Raw genomic sequence first — 24,920 nt, 5'->3', positions numbered from 1 at the left:
GAATTTAGTCGATTTTCCACAGCTCCAAGCCGAGGATTCTAAACTTTTCCGTAGTCAGTGGCTCGTTGCCAAACGTCTCGACACTGTCGGTAGCTCCAGTTTCCAAATCGCCGTTGATGTACAGACCAAACCGCCCGCCCCCGGACCCTATGCTGACGAAGTTGTGGTTCGAGTAGATTATGTAATCGTTCATCGAAGTGTATGGGAACACTTTCAATCTCAATTGTTCCCCAGACGCCTCTAGCGTGTGAATGTTTTTTATACTATCGCGCTCTGCCTTCCATAGAAAACAGTCTCCGTTTCCGTAGTACTGCTTTTTGTCTAGCGGTCTCAGGTAATCGTTCAGATACGCCCCAAACAGCCGGTGTTGGGTGTCCATCACGACTAGTAGGTATCCTTTTCTTCTGGCCGTTGATTCGCCTGGCTGCGGCCGCGTCCTGCTGTAGAAGGTGTTAAGTGATGTTCCGTCCTGTTCCAATGAGTACTGGAGAGTCCAAGAGTGCGAGATCTGGAGGATGGGAGGGATATGGAGACGAAGTTCCTCTGCCAGTTCGGTCGGCAGGAGCTTGTGGTGAGTGGAGGGTTTGTAACCGTTCAGTTGAAGCGGCGTCAAAGGAGGATCATCCTCTTCCTGAAATGTGCGCGGAGAATCCATGGCTGGAGGTGTTTTAGGACTGCTGAAAACTGATTTTATCTTAAAGCGAGGCATAAGTGAAGAGTAACATAAAAAAGATTTTGTGGCGAACCCGTGGCTGGTGAAACGCTAGATTGGGCCTAGGGATATATTTATCCCTGTTTGCCAATACTCAGCAATGGACGCTACCTTAGAGAACCCGGATTTCTTGGATTTTCTAAATACCACCCAGTCAGGAGCGGCACATAACTCTGTGGGAATCTCCTTTGAGTCATTCCTCTCGTCTCTTATCTTTTCTCTTGTATACTGTTCTCTTCAAGTGTTGATATTTACCTACCTAAGAACAAGATTCAAGGAATTCTACCAGCCACTGTGCTACTGTCTGCCAGACAGCATTCGGACACCGCCATTGTCAGACGATCTTTTTGCTTGGGCAAAGCCCATAGTTTACACCCCGATTGGAACCTTCTACCGACTAGGATTGGACTCGTACTATTTCCTGCGATTCATGTACACGCTGCTGATTCTGTTCGTTGGGATGGCCTGCCTCAATATTCCAGTGCTCATCCCAGTAAACCTATGTGGCGGAGACGAGCTAACTAAGGGCATTGTACGAGGGCTCGACAGGATCTCCACGTCCAACATCTCGTCTCGAAACACCAATAAATACATGTTCCATTTTGGCATGGCTATTTTTGTGATTCTGTGGTTCCATTATGTGCTCATCTACGAGATGAAATGCTGCGTTGAGGAGCGGCAAAAACATTTGGTGTTGAGCTCGAAAGCCCAGCATAAGCGGGCTTCCATGTCGACTGTGCTGCTAGAAAATATTCCGCACGAGCTGATGGACGAGGCTGCAATAGAGCAGTTTTTTGCCACTCTGCCTGGCGGAGTCAAAAAAGTGTGGCCAATTCTGGACTACCGCAACGTGGAGGTATTGGTGAAAAAGTATGAAAGGTACAGAGGGCTCTTAGAAGAGCTGGAACTGGATATCATCAAAGACAAGACTCAAAACCGAGTCAATTATGCTACCAAAAATTTCTACGAGCCGATTGAGCTACTTGGGTTTGAGTGCACGGTTCCTGGAATATGCAAAGTTGTGGATCCATACGACCATACAGCAGGACAGATGCTGCTGCTGGGTGAGCTAATTTTGGCAAAACAGCGCGAAATCAAGTCCGTAAAGCTACGGAGCTCAAAGATCAACAAAGCGTTTGTGCAGTTCAACAAGATCAGCACTGCATACCTCGCACGCCAGCTCCTACTAACAAAATCCCCAAAGGACATGACGGTAACACTCATGGAAATGACACCAGATGACATTATCTGGAAAAACATTGTTCGCTCGGACCAAACAGCTTCCAACGTGATATGGAACGCGGCTATGTTTTTCGTTTCCATTCTGATCATTGTTTGCTGGGTGATTCCCGTGGCATTTGTGGGGTCAATCTCGCAACTTCCCTATCTCACTGCTCTTATTCCAACCATTAGCTGGCTAAACGGTCTTCCAGACTTTCTGACAGCGTTCATTGCCGGAATCTTGCCCACAATAGTTCTCACGTTGCTGACCTCTGTTGCCTTGCAAATATTCAAGGTTGTCGGGTATAAGCGAGGACAAATAGTGGGCTCTTCATTGGAACTGAGTCTTCAGAGCTGGGTATTTGTGTTCTTATTTTTCCACCTCTTCATTGTGATCACCATCTCCTCAGGGTTCATTGTGGTGCTGGAACGATTTCTTCTCAATCCAAGTGCTATCCCAGCAATGGTGGCCCAAGACTTCCCCAAGGCATCCAACTTTTTCTTCTCGTTTTTCATCTTAAAGGGCCTGACCTGTTTCGGGAACAGTCTGCTGCAATTCGGAAGGTTCTCGTCAGATATGTGCATGGACAAATGGCTCGACAAGACTCCGCGACAAAAGCTTCATCGCCGCATGAACATTCCCCAGGCCAGCTGGGGACTCACCTACCCGACTTACTCCGTCTATGGCTCGATCGGTCTGGTGTACTCTGTAATATCTCCTCTGATCCTTGTGTTCTGCTGCATCAACTTCCTTTTAGACCTGCTGTCGTACAAATACTGTCTTCTCTATGTTTACAACTACAAAAACAGCTCGGAGACAGGCGGAAAAATCTACTCGATCGCACTTCGCCAACTGTACGCGGGAATCTACAGTCTCGAGGTGTTTCTTATCGGACTGTTCTTCATTGTGAAAGACGATAAGGGCGAAAACACCTGCTTCCTGCTGGGTATCATGATGGTTATAGTTTTGGTGTTGACTATATGCGTTCATGTTTCTATTAATAGGCAATACGATAAGTCACTGAGCGTTGTTCCGCTGGAACTTTTCGAGGAGCTGGATCAAGAAATAAAGTTTGAGCATGACATTGACACAGCCTCTCTTTTCTGTCATCCTTCGTTACGGTTTGATCCATGCGAGCAGGTGGTCTGGATCCCTAAAGATCCACACGGACACAGCGACAGGGAACGCCAGAAGCTGGAACTATTTGGACTCAAGGTGTTTGACCAGGGCTGCACGATCAGCAGCAAGGGTAGACTCGAGATCCTGATGTCTCCGCCAGACTATGTTTTTTGATCGACCAGCCACCTGAAAAAATTACCCTATTGGGGAAATAGTAAATACAGAAGCGTGTTTCAGGTGTTTGATCATATGGCGAACCGGAGCTCAGAAACACCTCTCAAACCCACCACAGCACGTCCTGAGCTATTATGGGCCGTCCCCTGCTCTTTCGTGCTTTTTCAGCCCTCCTGGGACATTTTGGCGCCAACTCAAAAATGTTCAACAATGTATGTAATTTACCGTTTTTGGAACTGGGCGTTCTCGAGTCCGGATTGTGCAGGTGCTATATATAGGAAGCTTGGGGCGCAATATTTCCAACTCCACCGCGAACCCATGAGATCTCCACTAGTTTCGCACGTTCTGCTCTGCAGCCTTGTCTCTGGGCTTGCCGTTGCCGCCACAGGATCGAGTAGCGTGTCATTAGCTACTGCCACTTGCAACCCGCTCAAAACGACTGGCTGTCCCGCTGACACGGCGTTGGCAGGAGCGATTTCGGAAGACTTCAAGTCTGCCAGCGAGTACTTCTCGGTTTACTCTACGCCAGACCAGATATTCTACAGCGACGAAGGTGTCCAGCTGACGCTGGCCAAAAGATTCGACAATCCTGCGCTCAGATCCAACTTCTACCTAATGTTTGGAAAAGTTGAGGTCCTCTTAAAAGCAGCAAACGGAACAGGAATCATCTCGTCCTTCTACCTTCAGTCGGACGACCTCGACGAGATCGATCTGGAGTGGTTTGGAGGCGACGGCTACGAGGTCCAGACCAACTACTTCTCCAAGGGAAACACAGCCACATACGACAGAGGAGGCTATCACAACATGGACGACCCAAGAGCCGCTTTCCATAACTACACAATCGACTGGACAGCAGAGGCTCTTACGTGGTACGTCGATGGAAAGGCCATCAGAACACTCACCAACGACTCGTCCCAGGGCTATCCGCAAAGCCCTATGTACTTGATGATGGGCATCTGGGCCGGAGGAGACAGCACGAACTCCCAAGGAACGATAGAATGGGCTGGCGGATCCACAAACTACGATGACGCTCCGTTCTCGATGTACATTAAAAAATTGGTGGCTGTTGACTACTCGAACGGCTCTGAGTACCGCTACGAGGACACCAGTGGTCAATGGACGTCGATTGAGGCCGTCGACGGACAAGTGAATGGCCGCATCGGCTTGGCAGAAGAGGAGTTTGACGTTCTGGTTGCTGGCGGAACTTTGTACTCTGAGGATTCTGACTCTCAAACAGAAAGCTCCACCAACGGTGCCACCTCGAGCCACTATGGGTCCTCCACACCGGCAGAGGGCAGCTCTTACAATCCGACTGCCACTGCCTCCGGCTCGCACAACTCCGTCTCCACTAGTAAGAGGTCCATCACTGACAAGTCTGCCAACCAGAGCTCTACGACGCTCGAGGCATTGGCCAGTTCCTCCGCGACCGTTTCAAACAACTCCTCGTCCCAATCGGTCTCGTCCACGAACGGCTCCAACTCGGGCCGTTGTTTCAACAATCTGAACGTTTTTGTGTCGCTTGTGTCTGCTCTTCTGTTTGGATTGGCACTGATTTAGAACCCGTACACTGCATTTTAATTTTTTTTTTGCATATAAAAATTTTATAATTATAAAATGGCTAAGGATAAGAGAGCTAGAGAGGACAAGGAGGCCGAGAAGGCCGCGAAACGTCTGAAGAAGGAAAAGAAGGTGAAGAAGGTGAAGAGCGAGAAGGAGAACACAGGTAACACCAAGAAAAAGGAAAAGAAGGAGAAAAAGAGGGAAAAGCACGAGACAAGAGATGTGCCTCAGATCGAGATCGACAGCGTCGCTGTTGAAGAGTTCCTGAAGACCAACGAGGTTGACATTGAGGATCCCCAAAAATCCAGCGTTTCTCCGGCCCTCTCGTTCGACAATCTCAGGCCTTTTGTTGACTCTCGTATCAGTAGCCATTTGGACAAGTATGCCAAGCCAACGCCGATCCAGGCAGTGGTGTGGCCGTATCTTCTCCAAGGCCGCGACATGGTGGGCGTTGCAGAGACCGGGTCGGGGAAAACGATGGCTTTTGGTGTCCCAGCAGTGGAGCATCTGCTGAAATCGGATTCCAAGGCATTGCAGGTGCTGATCATCTCCCCAACAAGAGAGCTTGCCAGCCAGATCTACGACAATCTTAATGAGCTGACGGCCAAGGTGGGTCTAGAGTGTGTTTGTGTTTACGGAGGTGTTTCCAAGGACGAGCAGAGAAGAGCGGTGAAACGGTCACAGTGCGTGATAGCCACGCCGGGCCGTTTGATTGATTTAATAGAGGATGGCAGCATCAGTCTGGACAAGATCAATTATCTGGTTCTGGACGAAGCCGACAGAATGCTCGAAAAAGGATTTGAGGAGGACATAAAAAAGGTGATGAGGCTCACAAACGGCAGCAGACAGACCCTCATGTTCACTGCTACCTGGCCCAAGGAAGTGCGCGAGCTCGCAATGAACTTTATGGACAAGCCTGTCAAAGTCACGATCGGCCAGCGGGATGAGTTGTCGGCCAACAAACGGATCCAGCAAATCGTCGAGGTGGTGGATCCTCATGAAAAGGAACAAAAACTGTTGCAACTGTTGCGCAAATACCAATCTGGTGCGAAAAAGGACGATAAACTTTTGATCTTCGCTTTGTACAAGAAGGAGGCCGCCAGGGTAGAGAAGACGCTCACCTACAAGGGATTCAGCGTGGCAGCCCTGCACGGTGACTTAAACCAGGCGCAAAGAACGCAAGCCTTGCAAGATTTCAAGGCTGGTAAGCACAACATCCTGCTTGCTACAGATGTCGCTGCAAGAGGTCTGGACATTCCAAACGTCAAGGTCGTCATCAACCTGACGTTCCCGCTCACGGTGGAAGACTACGTGCACCGAATCGGGCGGACAGGCCGTGCGGGTCAAACGGGGATCTCGCACACTCTTTTCACAGAGCACGAGAAACATCTTGCAGGGGCTTTGATGAACGTCCTGCGTGGCGCCGACCAGCCTGTGCCCGAGGAGCTGCTCAAGTACGGCTCGCATACGAAAAAGAAGACGCACGGGGCTTATGGCGCTTTCTTCAAAGACGTCGACATGACCAAGAAGGCAAAGAAGATCACGTTCGATTAAAACTCGGCTGTGTTTGTAACGCGTGCGGCTCAACGGTCTATCAAGATTTATTTTTAGTAGTCGTGGAGACCTCAAAAGGAGGCTGTATCTAATTTCAACTACGTATATAAATAACAAAAGGTACGCGAATTCTTGTCCCGATCTATACAAATCAGATACAAATATCCCTGCCATGATCATTCCCCAGTTTGTTGCCGAAAACATCCAGGCCATGATGGCCGTCGCCGACGTGTGCCCTACAGAGTTTGTTGAGAACTCGCTATACAAGAGAGACATAAGCCAGACCTGGGACGATACCAAGAACGGATGGAACAAGTGCATGGACAAAAAATGGTGCAAAATCGTGGTGATTGTGTGTATAATCATCGGCGGTCTGTTTGTGTTCTGGCTGCTTTCAACCATCTTCCAGCTGATCTGCTGTGGAGTGAAATGTATCGACGCTATGTGCTGCTGCTGCTGCAGAGGAAGAAGAAAGACAACGGAAGTGATATACAAGGAACAGCCAGCCCCTACGTCACAAGGAAACGCCTACACCAATCCAAACATGTACTATCAGCAGAACTCCAATCCGTTCGCTGACCGAAATAGGTACCAACAACAACATTACTAGGTTCGATTTATAGTTTAAAGAGCGATTTGTACACACATGGAGTAGTTTTAAACTCATGACGTGAGAACTGTACACGCGTAGTTATGGGTGCTATTTATGGTTCGTAGGAAAAATAAAAAGCATGCAAAAAATTGAAGATTGAGGCCAACAGGAATCGAACCTGCAACCCTTCGATCTGGAGTCGAAAGCTCTACCATTGAGCCATAGCCCCACCCTCGAAACGTTTTTCTCGAGCACTGCACACAAGGTGCAAGTACCAAAACTTCATAACGTCTCCCAACCTCCAATGTCGATCTGACTCTCCAGTTTGCGCGCAATCTGATTTGGAATGTTATGCTGTAGCCAGACAGTTCGGATGAATTCGTCATATTTGGGCTGCGAAAGCGAAAGGTCGTGTCCCTTCTTGGAATCTTGATCTATTTCACCATAGTCATCCAGATATGGACTTTCAAAAAATGATCCTTTACCTTTGTTCAGTAGAAGAATAGAGTTGCTTTTTGGAATGAAGAAAATGCCAAACTCGCCATTTATGCATTCCCACTTCAGGTGGATATTGCAAGCTCCAAGACGGTCACCATAATTTTGAACCTGGAGATGGACCAACTTGGCACAGAAGAGACATATGGCGGGGTCAGAAGGCTTATCTGTAAGCTTGTTATAGTAAAGACTGAAGAACTTGTTCAGGCGGTGAGGCAGAGAGATTAGCCTCATTTGAGCAGAAAATTGGATTTTAGCATCGCGCAACTGCAATTTCCTATCCATGGAGGTTCTAAATTGTTCCAGCGGAAAAGCTTCCAGGACGTCATGAAGATTCGGAAGATCCATAACTGCACACAACTTGTCACATTCAAGAGAGAATTGCGTCAAGTCCGGAAGATCCCCAGGAAGCAGTACGGAGAAGCGCACAAAGGAATAGATCAGACATCTTCTAAGAAATGGCGTCACCAGCCTCACAAGCATCGAGTACAAAATACCACTAGCCTGCGAGTATTCGTTTCCACAAAATGTTTGCCAAATCCAGTCGAGCTTAGGCGAATTGTACGGTATGTCGGCAAGATCATTGATCAAATCGTCAGAATCAAATTGCATAGTCTCCAATTTGCTCATCAGACTCAACAATGACTGCCTCACATGCTTCAGATAGCACAAATGAAGAAGCCTGCTGTAATCAAGACCCAAACTAGGAACCTCTTCGGCCCCCACTAGAAGCTTGAAGTAGTCTTCGCCCTCATGAAGAAGATCCTCATCTTTGTATATGTTGTTCCATAATCCCAAAAGTCGTTCGGGATACGTCAAAAAGCTGCGACTATATTGATTGGTTGTGGACGTAGCAGTCTCTGCATTTCTAATCAGCTCACGGAATTGGCTCCAAACACGCAATGAAGTCAGGGACTGGTTGGGAATCTCGTATATCAAAAGCTGTAAAGCCCCTGGGTCATAGTAGAGCCCTCTCAGAGAGATCTCCACTGATTCGATTGTCTTTGTTATCAGCGAGCTTATACCATCAAACGGTAAAGAAAGAACAGCAAGTGCGCTCAGCGAATGATTCAATGCCAAAAAAGATTTTGAAGCTGTGTCCACTGTCAGATTATCATCCTTAATAAACCAGTATTGAGGTTTGACATTAGACTTCACATATCCAATTAGATCGTTCTTGATGACTTCGAGCTGCGAAGAGCTTTTCTGTAAAACATTTTCTAGCCCAGGGTCAAGGATTGATGCAGACTTGTTTCTGAGTTTGTTGAGGAAACTGATACTGTTTGATGTATAGTATATTGGAACAAAGATATTGTTAACGGCTTTGCACAATGGACAGAGAAACTCCTGGCGCGACACGTCTTCCGGTATTGTCCTTGTGATCTGTGAAATTTGTCTTGCTTTGATGGATTTGAGAAAGCTCGAGTAACAGGAGAAGTGCATACCATGGCAACAGCTATTGAAGACCGCGTGATTTTCGTTACACGCATGCTCGTTACTTGGGAATCCAGGTCCAATAACGGCATCTTCTTCCACCTTTTTTAAAAAAGCCTGTACTTTTGTATCTCTGGGAATTTCTGCCTCATCCAAATTTGCATTTCCGGTGAAGTTCTTGTAAAACCAGTATTTATCATCAAACGGAATAGTTCTGAATTCGTTGCTTTGCAAAATGTAACTGATGATCCCAAACGGTTCGTTCTCGTAATTTGCAGGCATTTGACAAAGAATGCATCTTTCATGAGGAAAAGTCCAGCTATTATCCTCCTCATTAGAGTCATAGTCATCAACATCCATCAGATCTGTACCATCGACGCTGAAGTTTTCAGCGAACTTTTGTTGCTGCTTCTTGAATTTGGCCAGAATTTGACAGCGTTTTTTCTTTGCAAGCCGTTTTTTCTTATCTGAGACGGATTCTTCAGATGTGCTCGATGGTTTGATGTTAGATGAGTTATATTCTGGCATCATTTCTGTCAGCACGTCATCGTCATTTCCAAAATGGTCGCACACAATTTTCAAAATGGCCCTGCATTTGGGAAAGTAAGCTCTGAATTTCTCTTTTAGAAGCAAGGAATAAATCAATGAAGGAACCTTGGAGTTCCGGATATAAAGCGAGATAAACTCGGACGCATTGGGCAAACAGAGAGCGATGTGTGTCAAATGCAATGTGAAATCAAGCAATGTATCAATGGAAGACTCGGGTCTGACATGGCCCAGACAGTATTTGAGGGTGCTTTCCAAAATAGACGTGAAATGGACAGAGCAGGTAATTTTAGTCAGGCCTTTGAATGGACCATCATCCCAGTTGATTTCCTTGGGGGAAACATAAACCTCAGTCATTGGTACCTTAGTGATATGATGAATACGCTCTTTGAGTATCCTCATACAATCCTCCCTTTTATTTGAACTGTAGTGGATATAGTACGGATCCACTTTGTCATAAAGCTCGTCTTTCAATTTGTATGTTTTCGCCTCCCTGAGCGCCTGGGAAGCAGTTTTCCGTGGAATCTCGTCAACGCACTGGTTGAACACGATAAAGAACCTCTTTTCTGAGGTTATGTGCTCTGATATTTCTGAAGTGATCTTGCTATAGCTGACAGGCTTGAAACATAGAGATTGAATGATCTCCTTTTTAATTCGCAAATCTGGAATTTCCGCTGCACTTTTCTTATGCAGATGCAAGTCCTCAGTGAGCAAGTTGATCAGAAACAACATAAACTCTTCAGCCATTTCATGAAGATGTGCTGTGGTGTATGGAGAATTTTCATAATGTCCTTGACACCAATCAACAAGACCCCATCTATCGATCAGTGTGGGTAGGCTTACATCAGTGCTTTGGAAAGCGCAAAACACCTGAACCAAAAACAAGTCTCTGAAATAACCAAACTCGCGTATGCCTGAATTTTTGTAAATGTTCATCTGATTTCTTATACTCAGACCGTTCCTGACCCACAATCCAACCTTGATTTGCGATAACAATACAATTGTCCTTAAGGGAATATCAAACACTGCTTTCGTATAGTCGCCCTTGAGGAAGGCGTCCGGTGAGCCAACATCAAACACTCTCGGAATCTGGTCAATACAGTCCATGAAGAACCCAAATATAGACTCTTTCGAAAGCGATGGACTCATCTCAATACACCAAGAAAGAAAGGAGTGTAATGGGTGCAGGAAGCTCACCTTCTCACTCAATACATCAAAATTGACGATACGAGTCGAAACATTGTTGAGTTGTAAAGTATGGAACTCAACCACGGGTTCTTGGTTTTCAACAATCTTGTTAACTCCCATCTCACTCTCTTTCGGAGATTCATGTTTGATGAATAGAGTCCGTATGATCTGGCAAACAGTTAGCTTCAACAAATAGTGCGAGGAATCTTCGGATGAGGTCTTGTTAAGTGCCTTGGATATATGTTCCAGAAAGTGAGATATCACTGACATCCCATTAAAATACAGTCCGTAATCTGTGAGTTCGTACTCAACGTGAGTGGTTGCCTCACGCTTGATCGCTGGCCTCCCTTGAAACACTGCCAATACCTCCAGCAACTTGCTAAAGTATGGCAGATATGAGAATAGATTGTCGTTGATCTGGTTTCTGCTAATGATGTACGTCATATCTAGAAAAATATGACCCCATTTGCGATTCTTCAATGAGAAGTACAGTAGCCCAGTCTTATTGGAAGAGTATTGCGAATGATTTGCCTTGGTGAACCCTGTTCGCACATAGTAATCAACCATTTCTATCATTTTGCACATATCTCCATGTTTCACAATGGCGGTACAATTTGATGGACAGGTGAAAAGTTGAGGCGAGAGCATCGGCAATAATGAATACTCTGGTTCCCGATCGAGCGACAGAAACATTGTTGTAAGGTCCACGTATATGTCAACATATTGTGCGGTAAACAGAAGCTTGTACTTCAGGTCATTAATGATGACTGAAACGTAAATGTCGTGCAGTTTCGTTCGGATAGTCTTGCAGAATCTAATGTCAAAATATGCTAGATACTGAAATCTAGATCCCTCAAAGTGAACATAATTCTTGCCACTTCCCAGAAGAGAAAGATTGGAATATTGACATTGTTTTAATATCTCCGAAGGGATCTCCCATTCATATTTCAATGGCGTATAGTGAGTTTGGAACTTGTAATATACCAAAGTGTCTTTTGGTAACGCACCGTCATAGTTTTCGCGATTGAGGTTATAATCCTGAAGCTTCAATTCCTGGACAGACACCGGCAAATCTTTGTACCCACGGTTGTATCTGCTGAGAAATGCTATGCAAATGACGTCTTGGTAGTTCATGTTATTCTTCACAATCATTGAGTTGGTGAGGTCTGATATCCACATAATCAGCTCGTCGCAAACGTTCTCCTTGAAGACATCTCTACAACTGCGGATACAAGCGGTCAGCCCAGTAGACGTGAGGATAGATTGTTTTTTCAGCAAGAAATCAATGTCCGTCGAGATCATCACCACTGCTTTACCAAAAGAGTTGCACTTGGACACCACCATTTCTGCAAACTCGATCACCTTCCCTGTAGCGAACCTCACGCGTTGCACAGCGTCCCTATACTGATGTATTTGGTCATTGTAGAGAACCAACGCAAACTTGTACGAGTTTTCGTCCTTGACTCCATAAAGATGGTAGTCCAATTCGGATAGTTCTGACCAGTGCAACACGTCCAGACGTGTTTTAGGGGGCAAAATGCATGCATAAGAGTGCATCATGACGTCCAAAATATAATCGAGAGCAATGCTGATGGTGGCCTCAAATTCAGGCGTGCAAGGAGTCTGCTCCATTATTTGGTTCTTCGACAAGTCACATTTCAACGATCCATATGCCTCGGGGTCTCCGCAGTCGCAGCAGCCATTTGTCTCTCGTTGTATGATACTCTTATGAACCTGATGGTTTTGATGATGCTGGGGTTGGAAGCAATAAGAACACAGGGCACACGTTTCGTCAAAGCCACAGGTAAGACATCTATAGCAAGCTTCTCCACGCTGGAATTTGCGTCCACAGGGGCGATTGAAGTGATTGTGCACGTCAGGATCGACTTTCAGCTGGAAATCATCAAGCCCGGCCATTTTATTCAATGTCGACCGAATCAGCGATCTGACCTGGTTGGTGAACTTGTAGTCATTAGACCGTGGCAGTCCGGCAAGAAACCGGCGCAATGTCTGGGCGCCGTCTGGCTGTGCCATTTGTGGGATATTGTATGCGAAAAAAATGGAGCTTTTATCTTTTTTTTCGCCACAAAAGGAGGACTATTACAAATAATTTGTTTCCTCTAATTATGTCGATTTACTCCAAGGTGAACGACCTCCTGGTCCGATTGCCGGGTCTTTTCGACTTTGCCTGCACGCCGGACCTTGACACCAGCCTGATGCGGGTGCTCTACTACGCCCTTTCGGGGAACGGAGAGCACTATCGGCTGCTGTTCCCGGATCTCGTCGTAAACGAGGACTTTCCGTCCAGCTGGGAGGACACCATCATCCACGATTACCATGGGTTCCTAACAAAGGGCCGATTTTTTGACCAGCAGCAAAAGAGTACCAGCAAAGCCCACCACGGGAGAATTTGTGCGCGCAAGATCGAAAAGAATCAAATAGTCTACAACTGCTATGATTGCGGAATAGACGAGACGTGTTGTCTGTGTGACGACTGTTTCAACAAAGAACAGCACTCGGATCATAACGTCGGTACGCACATATCCACTGGGGATGCGATCTGCGACTGCGGAGATTTGGACTCCTGGAAATGCGAGCTTAAGTGCGTGGCCAACAGCACTATGGAGCCCGAGCCGGAAGATCTGCCCGAGAGTTTGGCGCAGAATATCCACGAGGTGGTCCAAACAGTCCTCGACTACTTTATCGATGTGCAGTCGTTGAATACGCAGATCGTTCCAGGTACTCTGAGCTACCTTTACATGAAACACGACCCAAGCTTGTTCAAGCAGCATTCCGACGCAGCAAAGCTCTCCTTCAAAAAATACGGGGTTGACGACGTCAATTCTGAAGCTTTTTGTCTAGTTGTCTGGAACGACGAGTTCCATGACTGGGCCACTTCACAGCAAAGCATTGCACTTGCGCTGCCAAGTATTGGCACTGATAAAAAGCAGCTGCTCACACAAGAAATAGACAGGGTAGGCAAGTGCACGATATCTGTGAGCACGCATGTGGACATCCTGCTTGACGAATTCTACAAAGTTCAGACACACGGACTGACGGCCACCATCGTGTCTTCAAGAGACGTTTGTAGAGACTTTCTGTGTGAGATTATCATCAAGTGGCTGTCCAACATGACCGAGCACCCAAACTCTAAGATTGCGGAAGCAGTCAAGACCGCGATTGCCACAAGCATGTTCAGCCAGTATTACAGTTTTCAAGAGAAACAAACAATTGCAGAAAACATATACTCTTTTGACCGGAAAACAATTGTTGGCAATCTTCTCCCTGACTACAAAATACCAAATATACCCGGAAGTCGACTGAAAAAGGACGCTACTATTTCGTTACTGCGCTCCAATGGAATACTTTGTACTGATGCGGAGTTGAACCCAGGGGAGCCCACCGCTGCATCAACAACGAGAATACAGTTGTTTTTCTTTCTCGAAATGAGACTCTGGAAAAAACTCCGTAAGGTCCTACGAAGTTTATTAATGCCCACCTTAACAACATCCTACAATTATAGACAGACACTCGCAGACCAAATAGTGGAGATCTTACCGGCTCTTGAATTGATACAGGCATGGTACGACCGTGAATGGAACTTATCGCTGCTAGACCACTTCCGCTTGCAAATTTACTTGGATCCGAATATTGGCACCCATTTGTTGAAAGCTGGGAAGCTAGACAGAATATTTCAGAGCGCTCTCCAGGTCTTCAAGATGAATGTGAATGCCGGCAGAGGTGTTTATTCTCCAGAACAGAACGTCCATGATTGGAAGATACAGAGACTATTAAATGCCGAATCTGCGTCGCTCAGAGGATTAGAAACCCTTGCAAACTATATCAAGCCTGGCTCAGAAGAGATTATGAATGTCGACACGTTATGCTACATTCTTCTTATCCTCAAAATTTTCACTCAATCCTGGTCTTTGAAACGTAAAACTGATGTTCATGTTGAGCATGAAAGCGAGGAGAGCAAACTCTATTTCATCCGCGCTCACCAGGCCTACAATCTCACCAAACACATCGGTAAGATTATTGCTGGTGTCGACCATAGATCGGAAATTGTCGAAAACGCAATTGCAATCATAGGACTATATCTTAACTTTACCTGTGTCTATGATAATGATTTGGACATCATAAAGTATGATGTGGCCAAAGAGAAAACGTCGTTCATTCATCCAATTCATTCTCTTCTCGCTGAAGTCTGCCGCAATTACAAGTTCTTCGAGCCCCAGATGTTAGATAGAGAAAGTTCGCAAGTCGATTTGAGAGGGTCTCTACTTGTTGCCGACAGGAATGTTGATCATATCAATCTTTTTGCTATTGCGGATCAGGTTCTTCGCAGCCAGGTTCTCTCGGCTCAAATTTTGTCTGGCTTCTGGGTCAGAAATGGACAAGAGGCTGTCTTTCAGGAACTGTCATACAGGTACATTTTCAATCCCGAAGGTGACTTGTATTTGAACCAGCTAAGTGTCTTGAAAGAGACCTCGTTGAAGCGCTCGCTTCTTAACATCTTTGATAGATACGGGCTGTTGAACTGTGTTATGGGCGACTTACAATTTGACCGCACTCTTTATGAGGAGAAAATTTATGCCATCATTGGGGAGCTAGTGAACTTTTTGTATCGGATGCTCACCTATCGCGTTTTCTTTGATAAAAGCATCAGCCAAGAAGACATTGAGTACCTGAAAACTAAATATTCCATCTGCTACAGACTGATTCTGAATCCCGTTCAGTATACGGAACTGAAACGATCGGTAGACAATCCCTCATATTTCGACCGTGCATTGAACGAGGTGGGTGAGTTTGTGCCTCCAACAGGTATTAGCGACTATGGACATTACGTTTTGAAACCTGAAGTTTACTATGAACTGGACCACATGAGTTTCTTCAACCGCAGCAATTCCCAGGATGACTTAGAGATGTCGTTGTTGAAAAGTCTTGCCAAATTGAAGAAGAAAAAGGTTGAAGACGTAATCATTGTGCCGCAGATATACAAGCTCAAGGATAGTGACTTGGCAGGATTTTCTCGGATCGGTTCAATGCTCAGAACACCCATCTTTGTGAAATTCCTCTATAAGGCGTTGTCATTTGCAATTTCCTCGGATAATGATTATTACGTGCCCTCATTGCTTCACCTGGTTCATGCCATTATTATTGATGATGGGTTATACCACACGGATGAGAATCATGGTCTTCAAAGTTTCATCGACATTCCTGTGTGCAACTTACTGCTCACCATTATTCAGAAAGAGGACATCTCTAAAATCGTTGCAAAGAAAGCCTCTCATATTTTAGATATGCTTCTGATGAAGGACGAAAGTGTTTTGCAGTCATTAGTGGACTGTTTCGGACAGGCCCACATCGACGAATTCAAGAAGACTGCCAATGGTATAGTTTTGGAGACCAAGAAAGAGCGCGCAAAGAGGTTAGCATTGAAGAGACAGCAGAAAATCATGAAAAAGATGAGCAAACAACAAGCGGCGTTTGTGGAGAAAAACAAGGAGTTTTTTGAGGAGATGCCTGTCTCCAATGAGATGGATACTGATAATACTGAAACTGAGCTTCGAAGCTGTATTTACTGTCGGAATCCAGAAAACTACAATGAGCTCTTTGGCATGCCCACCCTTATTTCGCATTCATCTATTTTTTGGAACATTCCAATCTTGGATATGGACCCGCCATATTTCATGATCCCTGGTTTCCAGCAAGCTGAATCCAAAACTCGCAAGCGTAAGTGGAACGATCTAGTGAACGATATTTCCTGTTTTGGCACTAAGTGTACGCGTTCAAAGTACGTCATCACAGGATGTTTGCATGGGATGCATTTCAGCTGTTTCCACAACTATTTGAAAGAAAATAGGTTTGATGTATCCCAGTACACATGCCCCTTGTGTCAGTCTTATTGCAACTCGTTTATTCCGACGTCTCCATTTCCTGATTTTGAGCTCGAAATTGCGTCAGAACTCAAGTCGAGCAGCTGGCAAAACATTTATCACGAGAATCATGGAGATAACTGTTCTGAGCTTAGCAGCTATGTCTTTGATAAGAAGATGTTCCGTGTGCTGTCTCACTCTGAGACTCCTGCTTATAAGACAATAATGAAGCAGTTGAAGATGCTGATGAAAGAAAATAAGATCATGCGGAAGGTGGCCAAGACTTCGTCTCATTTGCTGTCGATGAAGTTTTCCCTGCCTATTCTTTTGGGAAACACTCTGGAAATGTACGAAATCGCTTCGAGGTTTGACTTCGATGACCAGAAGGACGATCTGAGCTCAATGAATACCACTCTGCTCCAGTCTCTGATCCAATTTCGGGTGCTTCTCAATTATCTACCTCCAGACCCGGCAAATGAACAAAAGAGGTCAGCCGAGTACAACACGCTGCTAAAAACAAATAACTTTGGATTCACCACGGAGATGATGATTCTGTACTTGGAAGGAAACGAGTCTTGTGATATTTTAATGAGAGTTGGGATGACCAAGTGGATTGTAAAGAGCTTCTTTTCGCTGATTTCCCGGTTCAGCTTGAATCCAAATAATTTGGAAATTGATAGCATTCTGGATCCAACTGAGCCTATGGACGAGTCAATCAAGGATATGTTTGTCAACCTTGCGAAGAAATGTGCCGCCAACCTGTTTAGGAAATTCATAAGTGAGATTGGGCCAGCATACTGCGAGGACGAGCTAGTCAACAAAATCTACGCCATCATGATCAACATTTTCAATCGCTACTACCGCCAGTTGGACTTTGTTAGACACACTTTCAAACTCAGCGGTGGACATTTCCTTGCGTTCAATGAGCTATTCCATAATCTCAAAGACCCTAAGAGTCTCGAGTACTCTGTCTCAGTGCAAATGGCGACGTTGATGTCCCACTACCTGAGCTCACCCAACGCGCTGGTCCTGGACTTCCCAGGAAAAGTTCATCTGTGCGATCTACCGGAGAAACTTACAGATTTCTTGAAGAACGATCTGATCAGCAAAGAAAAGGCCTCAGAAAGAAAGTTCCTTTGCTTGTTCTGCTCATCGCTCGTCAAGAAGAAAGTCCAGCATTTGACCACCTGCAAGCTCAACGATGCAAGCTACTCGCTGTTTTTCTCGCCGTTCAATAACAAGCTCGAATTTGAGCTTACAGCTACGAAAAGCAACTTTTTTGTGGACATCCAGATTCCCAACGGAGCGTCTGTCAACGTTGGCTCGCCATACTTCAACAAACACGGTGAGCCGGCAGGTGGTCTACTGGGCGCAGGGGAGTCGGGAACGCTGCATCTGCCGCGGTACAATTACATCAACAAAATCTGGCTCAACCAATTCTTGATCTCGACCATTTACCGAGACCTCCACACGACTATTATGCGTCGGAGAAGAGCGGCGCCGTTCCAGTTTGGGATTCCTGCACGCAACCCACCGCAGGCGTCGGACGACGACGACGAAATGAGCGAAGACGGGGACGACGACACAGAGGCAATGGACCCTGAAGAGTTTCTAACCGATCTGCTAATGCGCCAGGGCTACTACGAGCTGCTATAAAGTTTTTTTATTTCAAGGCAGTGTATAAATGTTTGGCCAATGAAATTTTTTTGAATTATTCATTACTTTCAAAACTTTGTCAAACATGTATTCCGCCATCTTCAACACTTTCTTCAAGAGAAACGCAGCATTTGTTGGAACCGTGTTTGCCGGGGCCTTCGTGTTTCAGGCGTACTTCGACGCTGCTGTGACCAGTTGGTACGAAAACAGAAACAAGGGCAAGCTGTGGAAAGACGTCAAGCTCCAATTGCAAGCTGGTGACGATGAAGACGAAGACGACGAGTAAGCGTCTCGGGGTGTACAGCTAGATAGAACGCGGACATATAAAGTGAATGAAACAACTACGTTAGTCAACGACCAGCTGAACGGATTACGGAATCAACACGTCTAAAGTTCATTAGCGGCTTCGAGGCCGTTGTATTACACCATTAAATTATCTCTGTAATCTTTTCATCATCTGAGTCCTCTTCCTGATCATCTGCAGTCTGGTCCTCTGCCGGCTCGTCCCGCATCAGCATCTGGACCACTTTGTCACAGAGCTCCTCCACCTTCTCGTCCTTGGCAACCTTGTGTAGCTCTCTGATGAGCGGATACACGCTCTTTCCTCTCAGATACTCCCTACCTTCCTTTGTAACACAGAGCAGCAAAATACTCTCCAGATGCGCCACCAGAAGCTCCTTGAGAGGCTCGATTTTTTTGTCTGGACCAAGGAGCTGCAACTCTTCTGGTAAGTCAAATATTTCATCGTCTTTCAGACCCTTATTCTCGGCCAGAGCGAACGGACCAATGATGTAGGGCAGAATATTGATTCTCTCGTCTTCGAGCAGCCTCATGTGACGGTCGGTGTCGAAAAGCGAATTTTTGATCGTGTAGACGACACCTTCTCTCCTCGTCTTGGAATCGTATTTTTCTGTGAAAACCAGCAGTTTGGCAATAGGAACAACGTGATCGTACTCCTGCTCGGTAACAAAGTACTCTCTACCTCGGGGAAAACGAGAAATGTCTGCAAAGAAGTATGAGAGGTAGTCGTAGGTGGCATACTTGTTGAGCTTGCGATCCGTTCCCTTGACAAACAGGTCCATTAAACAGTCCATACAGTGGTTGCTCTTGAAAACCTCTCTGTCGGTTTGGTCAAGATCCACCTGAAAATCAAATACCTTCAAAATTTCATCGCTTTTGGCAAGATTGGCAAGCAGTATACACATGAGATCTGCGTTTGTGTTCTTCAAGTTAACTAGCTGTTGAATTAGGAACTTGACGAAACCATCGTCATCAACAATTAGTTTGCGGAACTCGAGGTCATCGCAGAGATTAGCCAGAATGGTGAGCGCGTTCATGACTATCGCTGGATCTTTTTCCTTGCTCAGATTCTTGAGATCTTTGACAGGCTCGCTATTGTTGTGCTTGAAAAGCGCTGGCTTCCGACCCGAGGGGGAGAATTGCACCAAGTTTTCGAGAGCTATTTCCCGAATTTTGTACTGGGGAGCATGCAAAAATTCCACAAGCTGGGGTTAGTTCGCAGGTCTTAGCCAACTTACTTCTTCGAGCTCCGAGACCATGATAATTGGAACTGGCTTTAAATAATTTTTTTCGAATTTTTTTTTTACATTACATGCATATATTATTTTTCACTTTCGCTTCATCACCATTTTATCCTTGACAATGAAGTTCTCTCTCAAAATTCTCTTTAGTTCGTCCTTGTAGTTTGGATCCAGACTGACCTTGTGCTTGAGCTGTCTCACAAGTGTTTGCAGCGGAATCGGACCGTCGGCAACCAGTGCATCCACGTCTCCCTTTGTGATAGGTCCCGAGTCGCTCTCGAGCTTGACCTTTATTTTCTTCGGGGAACCGCCCTCAGGCGACATGGAACGCTTGATTGCTGTTTTTGGGTTCCATTCGCCCGTTGGGAACTCGCTCAAGACCTCCTTACTGGCCTTCAAAACCACAAACCCGTCGCGATAAGATTTGACTTTGATTTGCGGTGTTGCTCTGCGGATCGAAACTGCAGGTAATTCGCCCGTTTCCTCCTGCTTGACCTTTGTGTCTGCAGATTGCTGCGTCTCCACCTCCTCCATCTCACTCTCTGAAAGATAGGGGTCTTCCTCGTCATCTGTATCGTACACTTCGTTCATGGCGTTCTTTGCCAGAGCTCTTCTCAGCTTCTTGCCCTCCTTGTCGATCTTTCGCGTCTCAAACAGATCGTCCAAATCGTCGTCCTCGTCTTTTTCAATCAGGTTGTTGGCACGGAGCTGCTCGCTCTTGATTTTTTTCTCCACAAGCTTGCTTTCCTCCTCGTTACCTTCCAGAATTGGAGCTTCCTCGTCGTCCTGGAAATCGTCGTCAAAATCGAGAGTCTCGTCGTCAGACCGTTTCACGTCTTCGGCCCGCTGCGAAGTGGCCCTCATTTTTCTGTACCGGAAATCGACCCGCTCTCCTCTCTCGACCTCGTCCTGCATCTTTCTCATGATCCATCTAGAAGTCTGGCTATTTTCCTTCATCTTGGCTTCAGCCTCCTCTAACGTCAGCGTCGCGTACTTGTTACGTGGTGTGAATTTATAAAACTTCTCCACCGGGATCATCTTGAAACATTTGTTCTGATTGTCTAGCATCAACAGACAGTAGTTGTCGGTATTCCCTGCCTCATAATTTCCGATCCACGCTTGCTTGGCGTCATAGTCCTCCATAACCCACGGATAGTACTCCTCGTACCGCAGCTTCCGCTTGTTGTCGTCGAACACCTTGACCTGTCTTGTCTTGCGCTTGAAAAAAGGCCGTCTGCTTTGACGGGCTCCTCCGTCCGGCGCCACGACAGACATCTCGAGCTCTCGCTTGGCCTCTCTAGCGGCCTCCTCCTCGCGACGCTGACGCTCCTCCTCCCGCCACCGACGCTCCGCCTCAGGCAATTTCGACCAGTCGACGTCGTCGTCCAGAAGCACCGTTGGCAGTTCCTCTGTCTTGATTCCCTGCTGCGCAAGCAGCTCCCGCTTTTTCTGCTCCTTGAGCAGCTCGTTCTTGCGCTCCTCGATCCGCCTTTGCTCCAGCTCCTTCAATGACAGCTGGAACTGCAGGTTCTTGGGATCTTTTCTGTGTAGTCTTGCGGGCTCCTCAAAGTCCTTCTGCGGGTTCACTTTCTTCACCGAGTGGAACTTCAGAATATGGTAGTGTGTATCCTCGATCTCCTTCTCGGTGCACGCACGCAGCGGGAAATACTCGTACCGAGTACTGCCCTCGGATTTGATGTTAGACATTAATTGTATAAATTATTTTTTTGCCTCCGAAAATCCTTACACTGAAAAATAATGCTCAAGTACGAACCCAACGTCGCATACAACAGAAAAGTCGTCGCCAAAGTGAAGGACGTCACGTCGCTGTCGTTTGGCGTGTGCTGTGGCATTTTGCGCCTGCAATCGCTTTACGGGCTGGCGTTTTTCCTAGCGACAAATCTATTAACAAGTGTGCTGTTCTATTTAGTGTTTGTGGGTGGGAATAAACGGGACGCTAAGCAGTTTTTCGAAAATCCCATTCAGGAAGTGTTTCTCAGCGAGCCAGGCCGCTATCTGGCGAGCTACGTCATGATGTGGTGTCTCTTTTATGCCTTGGTTTCCCCATAAACTGCTCGCGGAACCATAGATCACTTTTCATGTACTCGAACGTCCACAGATACGCCTCGAGCTTGTTGACGGGCGTGCGGAATTTGGGAGCGAGCTCGTTCGCGGTTGTTGGCGGCACAGACTCGGGCAGGTCCCAGTTGAGCACGTGAAACAGGCGCCGCAGACCGCTCTGCGGCGAAAACGCAAAGTCCTTGGCCGGATCGCAGGCGCAGCGGTTGCGGATCCTCACGTCCTTGTCCAGCGGACACGTGTTGCGGTTGAGCAGGCCGGAGACGCCGGTGTTGGGCAGCCAGAAGATCTTGGACGCAGGCACAAACAACGCCACGGCCAGCGTCTTGACGTTGTAGTCGGTCCAGCGCTCAAGGAAGAACCCATTGGTGTTGTCCAGGTAGTGGAAGAGCCGCTCGTAGTCCCGCGAGCGGAAAAACTCGAGGTCCACCACCTCGAAGTTGGAGTCAAAATTGCATTGCGTGTACTCGTTTTCGTAAACAAACGGCAGCACGTCTGTCTCGTTGTAGGGCAAAAGACCGAGAAACTGCTCGAACGCAGGCACCAGCGACTTGGTGAGCGTCCTGGACTCGACCGGCGCGCTCGCAAACCCGTACACCAGCTGGTTCGAGTGCATGTGCCGGAAAAAATCGTCCTCCACGTCGCACGCCAGCTGGGAGCCGACCTCGACGTTGCAGTAGTATCTGTAGTTGCGCATGATTGGCAGGAATTGGAACCCGTACGTCTGGAAACGGTTTTTCAGCTTGTACTGCAGAAACTTGGAGCAGGGCGACGCCGAGGCAGACTGTCTGAGAGCCTGGTGCAGCTTCCCCTGGTCGATCGACTCAGGCACATCGTAGTGCGGCGACGATATGCGTTCAAAGTGTACCTGGCCGGAACACAGCTTCTGCAAGCGCGCACGCAGTTCCGGTGACATCTCGTGGTCCGCGTAGTACGCAAACACCCAGTCGTACTTGTGCCTTTTGTTGAAAGAGGACTCCACAGAGTGAACCGTCCGGAGCAGCGACTGTGCCACGTCGATGTTCGGGACGTACGTGTAGAACGTGGCGGGCACGCGCGGCTCCTGGACGGGCTGAAGCTGCGGGCTGCAGAGCCATAACGCCAGCACAAAGGCGAGGATCACCAACAACCGCCTTCTTCTCAACATGGAGTGCCAAGGCTGAAAAAATCACGGGGAAGAGAATTATGTCGCGCGCGAGCGAGCGCTTACGTAATACATACTTGCGGACCAAGCCACTGCCGGCTAGACGTCGAGCTTCCTGATGGCGTGGAAGAGTAGCGTCAGGTCGATGAGTCTGGGAGACGGGTCCAGATCGGTCTGCAGGAGAGCCAGCTGTGTGTTCAGCTCGTTGATGCGACGCAGCTTGTTGTACTCGACGGGCGTGGGTCTGCGCGACGCGAGCGTGCGCAGAAACGTCTGGATGTTGGCGATGCGCGCGTGGAACGTGTCGAGGCCGGCTTTGGCGTCGTTGGCGAGCTGCGTCGCCGACTTTTGTGACGTGTCTGCAGCGGCGATTGTGTTGAGACCGATTTCCTCGAACGGGGTGGGCTTGACTTCGGTCTTGATCTGTTTGCCCTGGACGAACGCGCTGTGCGTGGCATTCACACGCAGTGTCACCGGTTCGACCTTTGTCGGAAGGTCAATTGTGTCGTGGTCTGCCGTCTGGTACGACCCGAGCAACTCCAGCTGCGGATACACCTCACGAAAGAGGGCCAGACGTTCCTGGAGGCCGTCGGTGGTGTCGATTTCGAATCCGAGGAACAGAGCGTACGTTTTCGAGTCCGGCTCATATACTCCCAGAATGCCGCCGCCGACCGGGCCTTTGACGCGTGTCTGGTGGTCGGAGATGTGCAGAAGCAGCAGGGGATGCAAAATGGCCAGCGACATGTAAGGTCAGGTTGGCGAGGCCAAAAAATTGATCGCTTATTTAAATTAGGATTTAATTATTTGCGAATATTAATTTGGAGCATGCTAAATTAAATTCAAATTATTTTATTTCTCGCGCCCCTTTTTTCAGGACCCTATTGTTTGATTTCTTATCTTGGTGGAGAACACATGTTCAGCATCCTTCGGTGGGCACGGCGGCCATAAAAAGATGTGGCCTCTGTCGTTGCACCAACCATGAGCACACCAACCACTGTTCTCAACAACGGCGTTGTGATGCCGCTAGTCGGCCTCGGAACCTGGCAATCCAAGCCCAACGAGGTTGCCCTCGCGGTCGAGCACGCGCTGAAAAACGGATACAAGCATATCGACACCGCCGCCATCTACGGAAACGAGGCCGAGGTCGGAGAGGGTATCAGCAAGAGCGGAGTTCCCAGACAAGACATCTTTGTGACCACCAAGCTGTGGAACTCCCACCATGCGCCAGAGGACGTGCTGCCCGCATTGGAGGAGAGCTTGACAAAACTGCAATTGGACTATGTCGACCTCTACCTGATGCACTATCCGCTGGCCTGCGACAAAACGGCGTTTCTGGAGTCGTCTGCGTCGAATCCCGTCGATATCGACTATGTGGACACTTGGAAAGCTATGGAGAAGCTTTTGGACACGGGAAAGGTCCGGGCCATTGGAATCTCGAACTTCTGCTTGAGCGAGACCAAGCGGGTGCTGGAAAGCTGCACGATCAAACCCCAGGTCCACCAGATGGAAATGCATCCGTACCTCAAGCAGGACGTGTTTTTGCAGTTCCACAAGGAAAACGACATTCACGTGACTGCCTACTCTGCCTTCGGTAACCAGAACTCGACGTACGAAGTGGCTGACGAACCCAAAATCCTGGAACACCCAACCGTGGTGGCTGTGGCCGAGAAGCTCGGAAAAACGCCGGCACAGGTTCTGGTTGCGTGGGCGGTGCAAAGAGGCACGTCTGTGATCCCCAAGAGCGTCACTCCCCAGCGCATCGACGAAAACCTGGGTGGCAAGTCTGTGAAGCTGTCGCCAGAGGACTTTGCCGCGATTTCCGACCTGGGTTTTCGGAAACGGTATTCCGACTTCGGCCCGCTAGTTGGGTACTGGTACTACAGCGATCTGGAGTGTCCGGGGAATAAGCCGTGAGGCGAAACTGTGTAATCAGGACTCCACCAAGATAAGGTTAAAAAAATAAATGCCGCACCGCCGTCCACGGTGGAGACGGCGCCTTGCAGTCTTTCTGGGTGGAGGGTAGAT

At 47.5% G+C, this 24,920-nt stretch overlaps 12 protein-coding genes across 12 annotated transcripts; 7 read left to right on the top strand and 5 right to left on the bottom strand.

Annotated features, from left to right (window-relative positions):
- Positions 1 to 4: 4 nt before the first annotated feature.
- On the bottom strand, positions 5 to 709 carry KL928_002531 (uncharacterized protein; the record flags this gene model as incomplete). Its single annotated transcript, XM_043203018.1, has 1 exon — positions 5 to 709. One exon carries the CDS (start codon positions 707 to 709, stop codon positions 5 to 7), a length of 705 nt encoding a protein of 234 aa, XP_043059685.1.
- A 103-nt stretch (positions 710 to 812) lies between these two features.
- On the top strand, positions 813 to 3,227 carry KL928_002530 (uncharacterized protein; the record flags this gene model as incomplete). The annotated part of the gene is made up of 1 exon (XM_043203017.1): positions 813 to 3,227. The coding sequence occupies one exon, from the start codon at positions 813 to 815 to the stop codon at positions 3,225 to 3,227; it is 2,415 nt and encodes an 804-aa protein (XP_043059684.1).
- A 75-nt stretch (positions 3,228 to 3,302) lies between these two features.
- KL928_002529 (uncharacterized protein) lies at positions 3,303 to 4,784 on the top strand (the record flags this gene model as incomplete). The annotated part of the gene is made up of 1 exon (XM_043203015.1): positions 3,303 to 4,784. One exon carries the CDS (start codon positions 3,303 to 3,305, stop codon positions 4,782 to 4,784), a length of 1,482 nt encoding a protein of 493 aa, XP_043059683.1.
- Positions 4,785 to 4,841: 57 nt separating this feature from the next.
- On the top strand, positions 4,842 to 6,341 carry KL928_002528 (uncharacterized protein; the record flags this gene model as incomplete). Its single annotated transcript, XM_043203014.1, has 1 exon — positions 4,842 to 6,341. One exon carries the CDS (start codon positions 4,842 to 4,844, stop codon positions 6,339 to 6,341), a length of 1,500 nt encoding a protein of 499 aa, XP_043059682.1.
- Positions 6,342 to 6,513: 172 nt separating this feature from the next.
- On the top strand, positions 6,514 to 6,951 carry KL928_002527 (uncharacterized protein; the record flags this gene model as incomplete). The annotated part of the gene is made up of 1 exon (XM_043203013.1): positions 6,514 to 6,951. The coding sequence occupies one exon, from the start codon at positions 6,514 to 6,516 to the stop codon at positions 6,949 to 6,951; it is 438 nt and encodes a 145-aa protein (XP_043059681.1).
- A 264-nt stretch (positions 6,952 to 7,215) lies between these two features.
- On the bottom strand, positions 7,216 to 12,630 carry KL928_002526 (uncharacterized protein; the record flags this gene model as incomplete). The annotated part of the gene is made up of 1 exon (XM_043203012.1): positions 7,216 to 12,630. One exon carries the CDS (start codon positions 12,628 to 12,630, stop codon positions 7,216 to 7,218), a length of 5,415 nt encoding a protein of 1,804 aa, XP_043059680.1.
- Positions 12,631 to 12,722: 92 nt separating this feature from the next.
- KL928_002525 (uncharacterized protein) lies at positions 12,723 to 18,131 on the top strand (the record flags this gene model as incomplete). Its single annotated transcript, XM_043203011.1, has 1 exon — positions 12,723 to 18,131. One exon carries the CDS (start codon positions 12,723 to 12,725, stop codon positions 18,129 to 18,131), a length of 5,409 nt encoding a protein of 1,802 aa, XP_043059679.1.
- Positions 18,132 to 18,216: 85 nt separating this feature from the next.
- On the top strand, positions 18,217 to 18,417 carry KL928_002524 (uncharacterized protein; the record flags this gene model as incomplete). Its single annotated transcript, XM_043203010.1, has 1 exon — positions 18,217 to 18,417. The coding sequence occupies one exon, from the start codon at positions 18,217 to 18,219 to the stop codon at positions 18,415 to 18,417; it is 201 nt and encodes a 66-aa protein (XP_043059678.1).
- Positions 18,418 to 18,559: 142 nt separating this feature from the next.
- On the bottom strand, positions 18,560 to 19,468 carry KL928_002523 (uncharacterized protein; the record flags this gene model as incomplete). Its single annotated transcript, XM_043203009.1, has 1 exon — positions 18,560 to 19,468. The coding sequence occupies one exon, from the start codon at positions 19,466 to 19,468 to the stop codon at positions 18,560 to 18,562; it is 909 nt and encodes a 302-aa protein (XP_043059677.1).
- Positions 19,469 to 19,759: 291 nt separating this feature from the next.
- KL928_002522 (uncharacterized protein) lies at positions 19,760 to 21,379 on the bottom strand (the record flags this gene model as incomplete). The annotated part of the gene is made up of 1 exon (XM_043203008.1): positions 19,760 to 21,379. The coding sequence occupies one exon, from the start codon at positions 21,377 to 21,379 to the stop codon at positions 19,760 to 19,762; it is 1,620 nt and encodes a 539-aa protein (XP_043059676.1).
- Positions 21,380 to 21,701: 322 nt separating this feature from the next.
- Positions 21,702 to 23,639, bottom strand: KL928_002521 (uncharacterized protein; the record flags this gene model as incomplete). Its single annotated transcript, XM_043203007.1, has 2 exons — positions 21,702 to 22,811; positions 23,001 to 23,639. 2 exons carry the CDS (start codon positions 23,637 to 23,639, stop codon positions 21,702 to 21,704), a joined length of 1,749 nt encoding a protein of 582 aa, XP_043059675.1.
- Positions 23,640 to 23,873: 234 nt separating this feature from the next.
- Positions 23,874 to 24,809, top strand: KL928_002520 (uncharacterized protein; the record flags this gene model as incomplete). Its single annotated transcript, XM_043203006.1, has 1 exon — positions 23,874 to 24,809. One exon carries the CDS (start codon positions 23,874 to 23,876, stop codon positions 24,807 to 24,809), a length of 936 nt encoding a protein of 311 aa, XP_043059674.1.
- Positions 24,810 to 24,920: the final 111 nt, after the last annotated feature.

This window comes from Ogataea angusta (assembly GCF_019207475.1).
Source record: "Ogataea angusta isolate 61-244 chromosome Unknown 61-244_NODE_5_length_850226_cov_91.758892, whole genome shotgun sequence".
In the NCBI taxonomy this organism is placed as follows: Eukaryota; Fungi; Ascomycota; class Pichiomycetes; order Pichiales; family Pichiaceae; genus Ogataea; species Ogataea angusta.
Note: the sequence above shows the minus strand (reverse complement) of the source record. Positions and strands in the feature narration are given on the sequence as shown.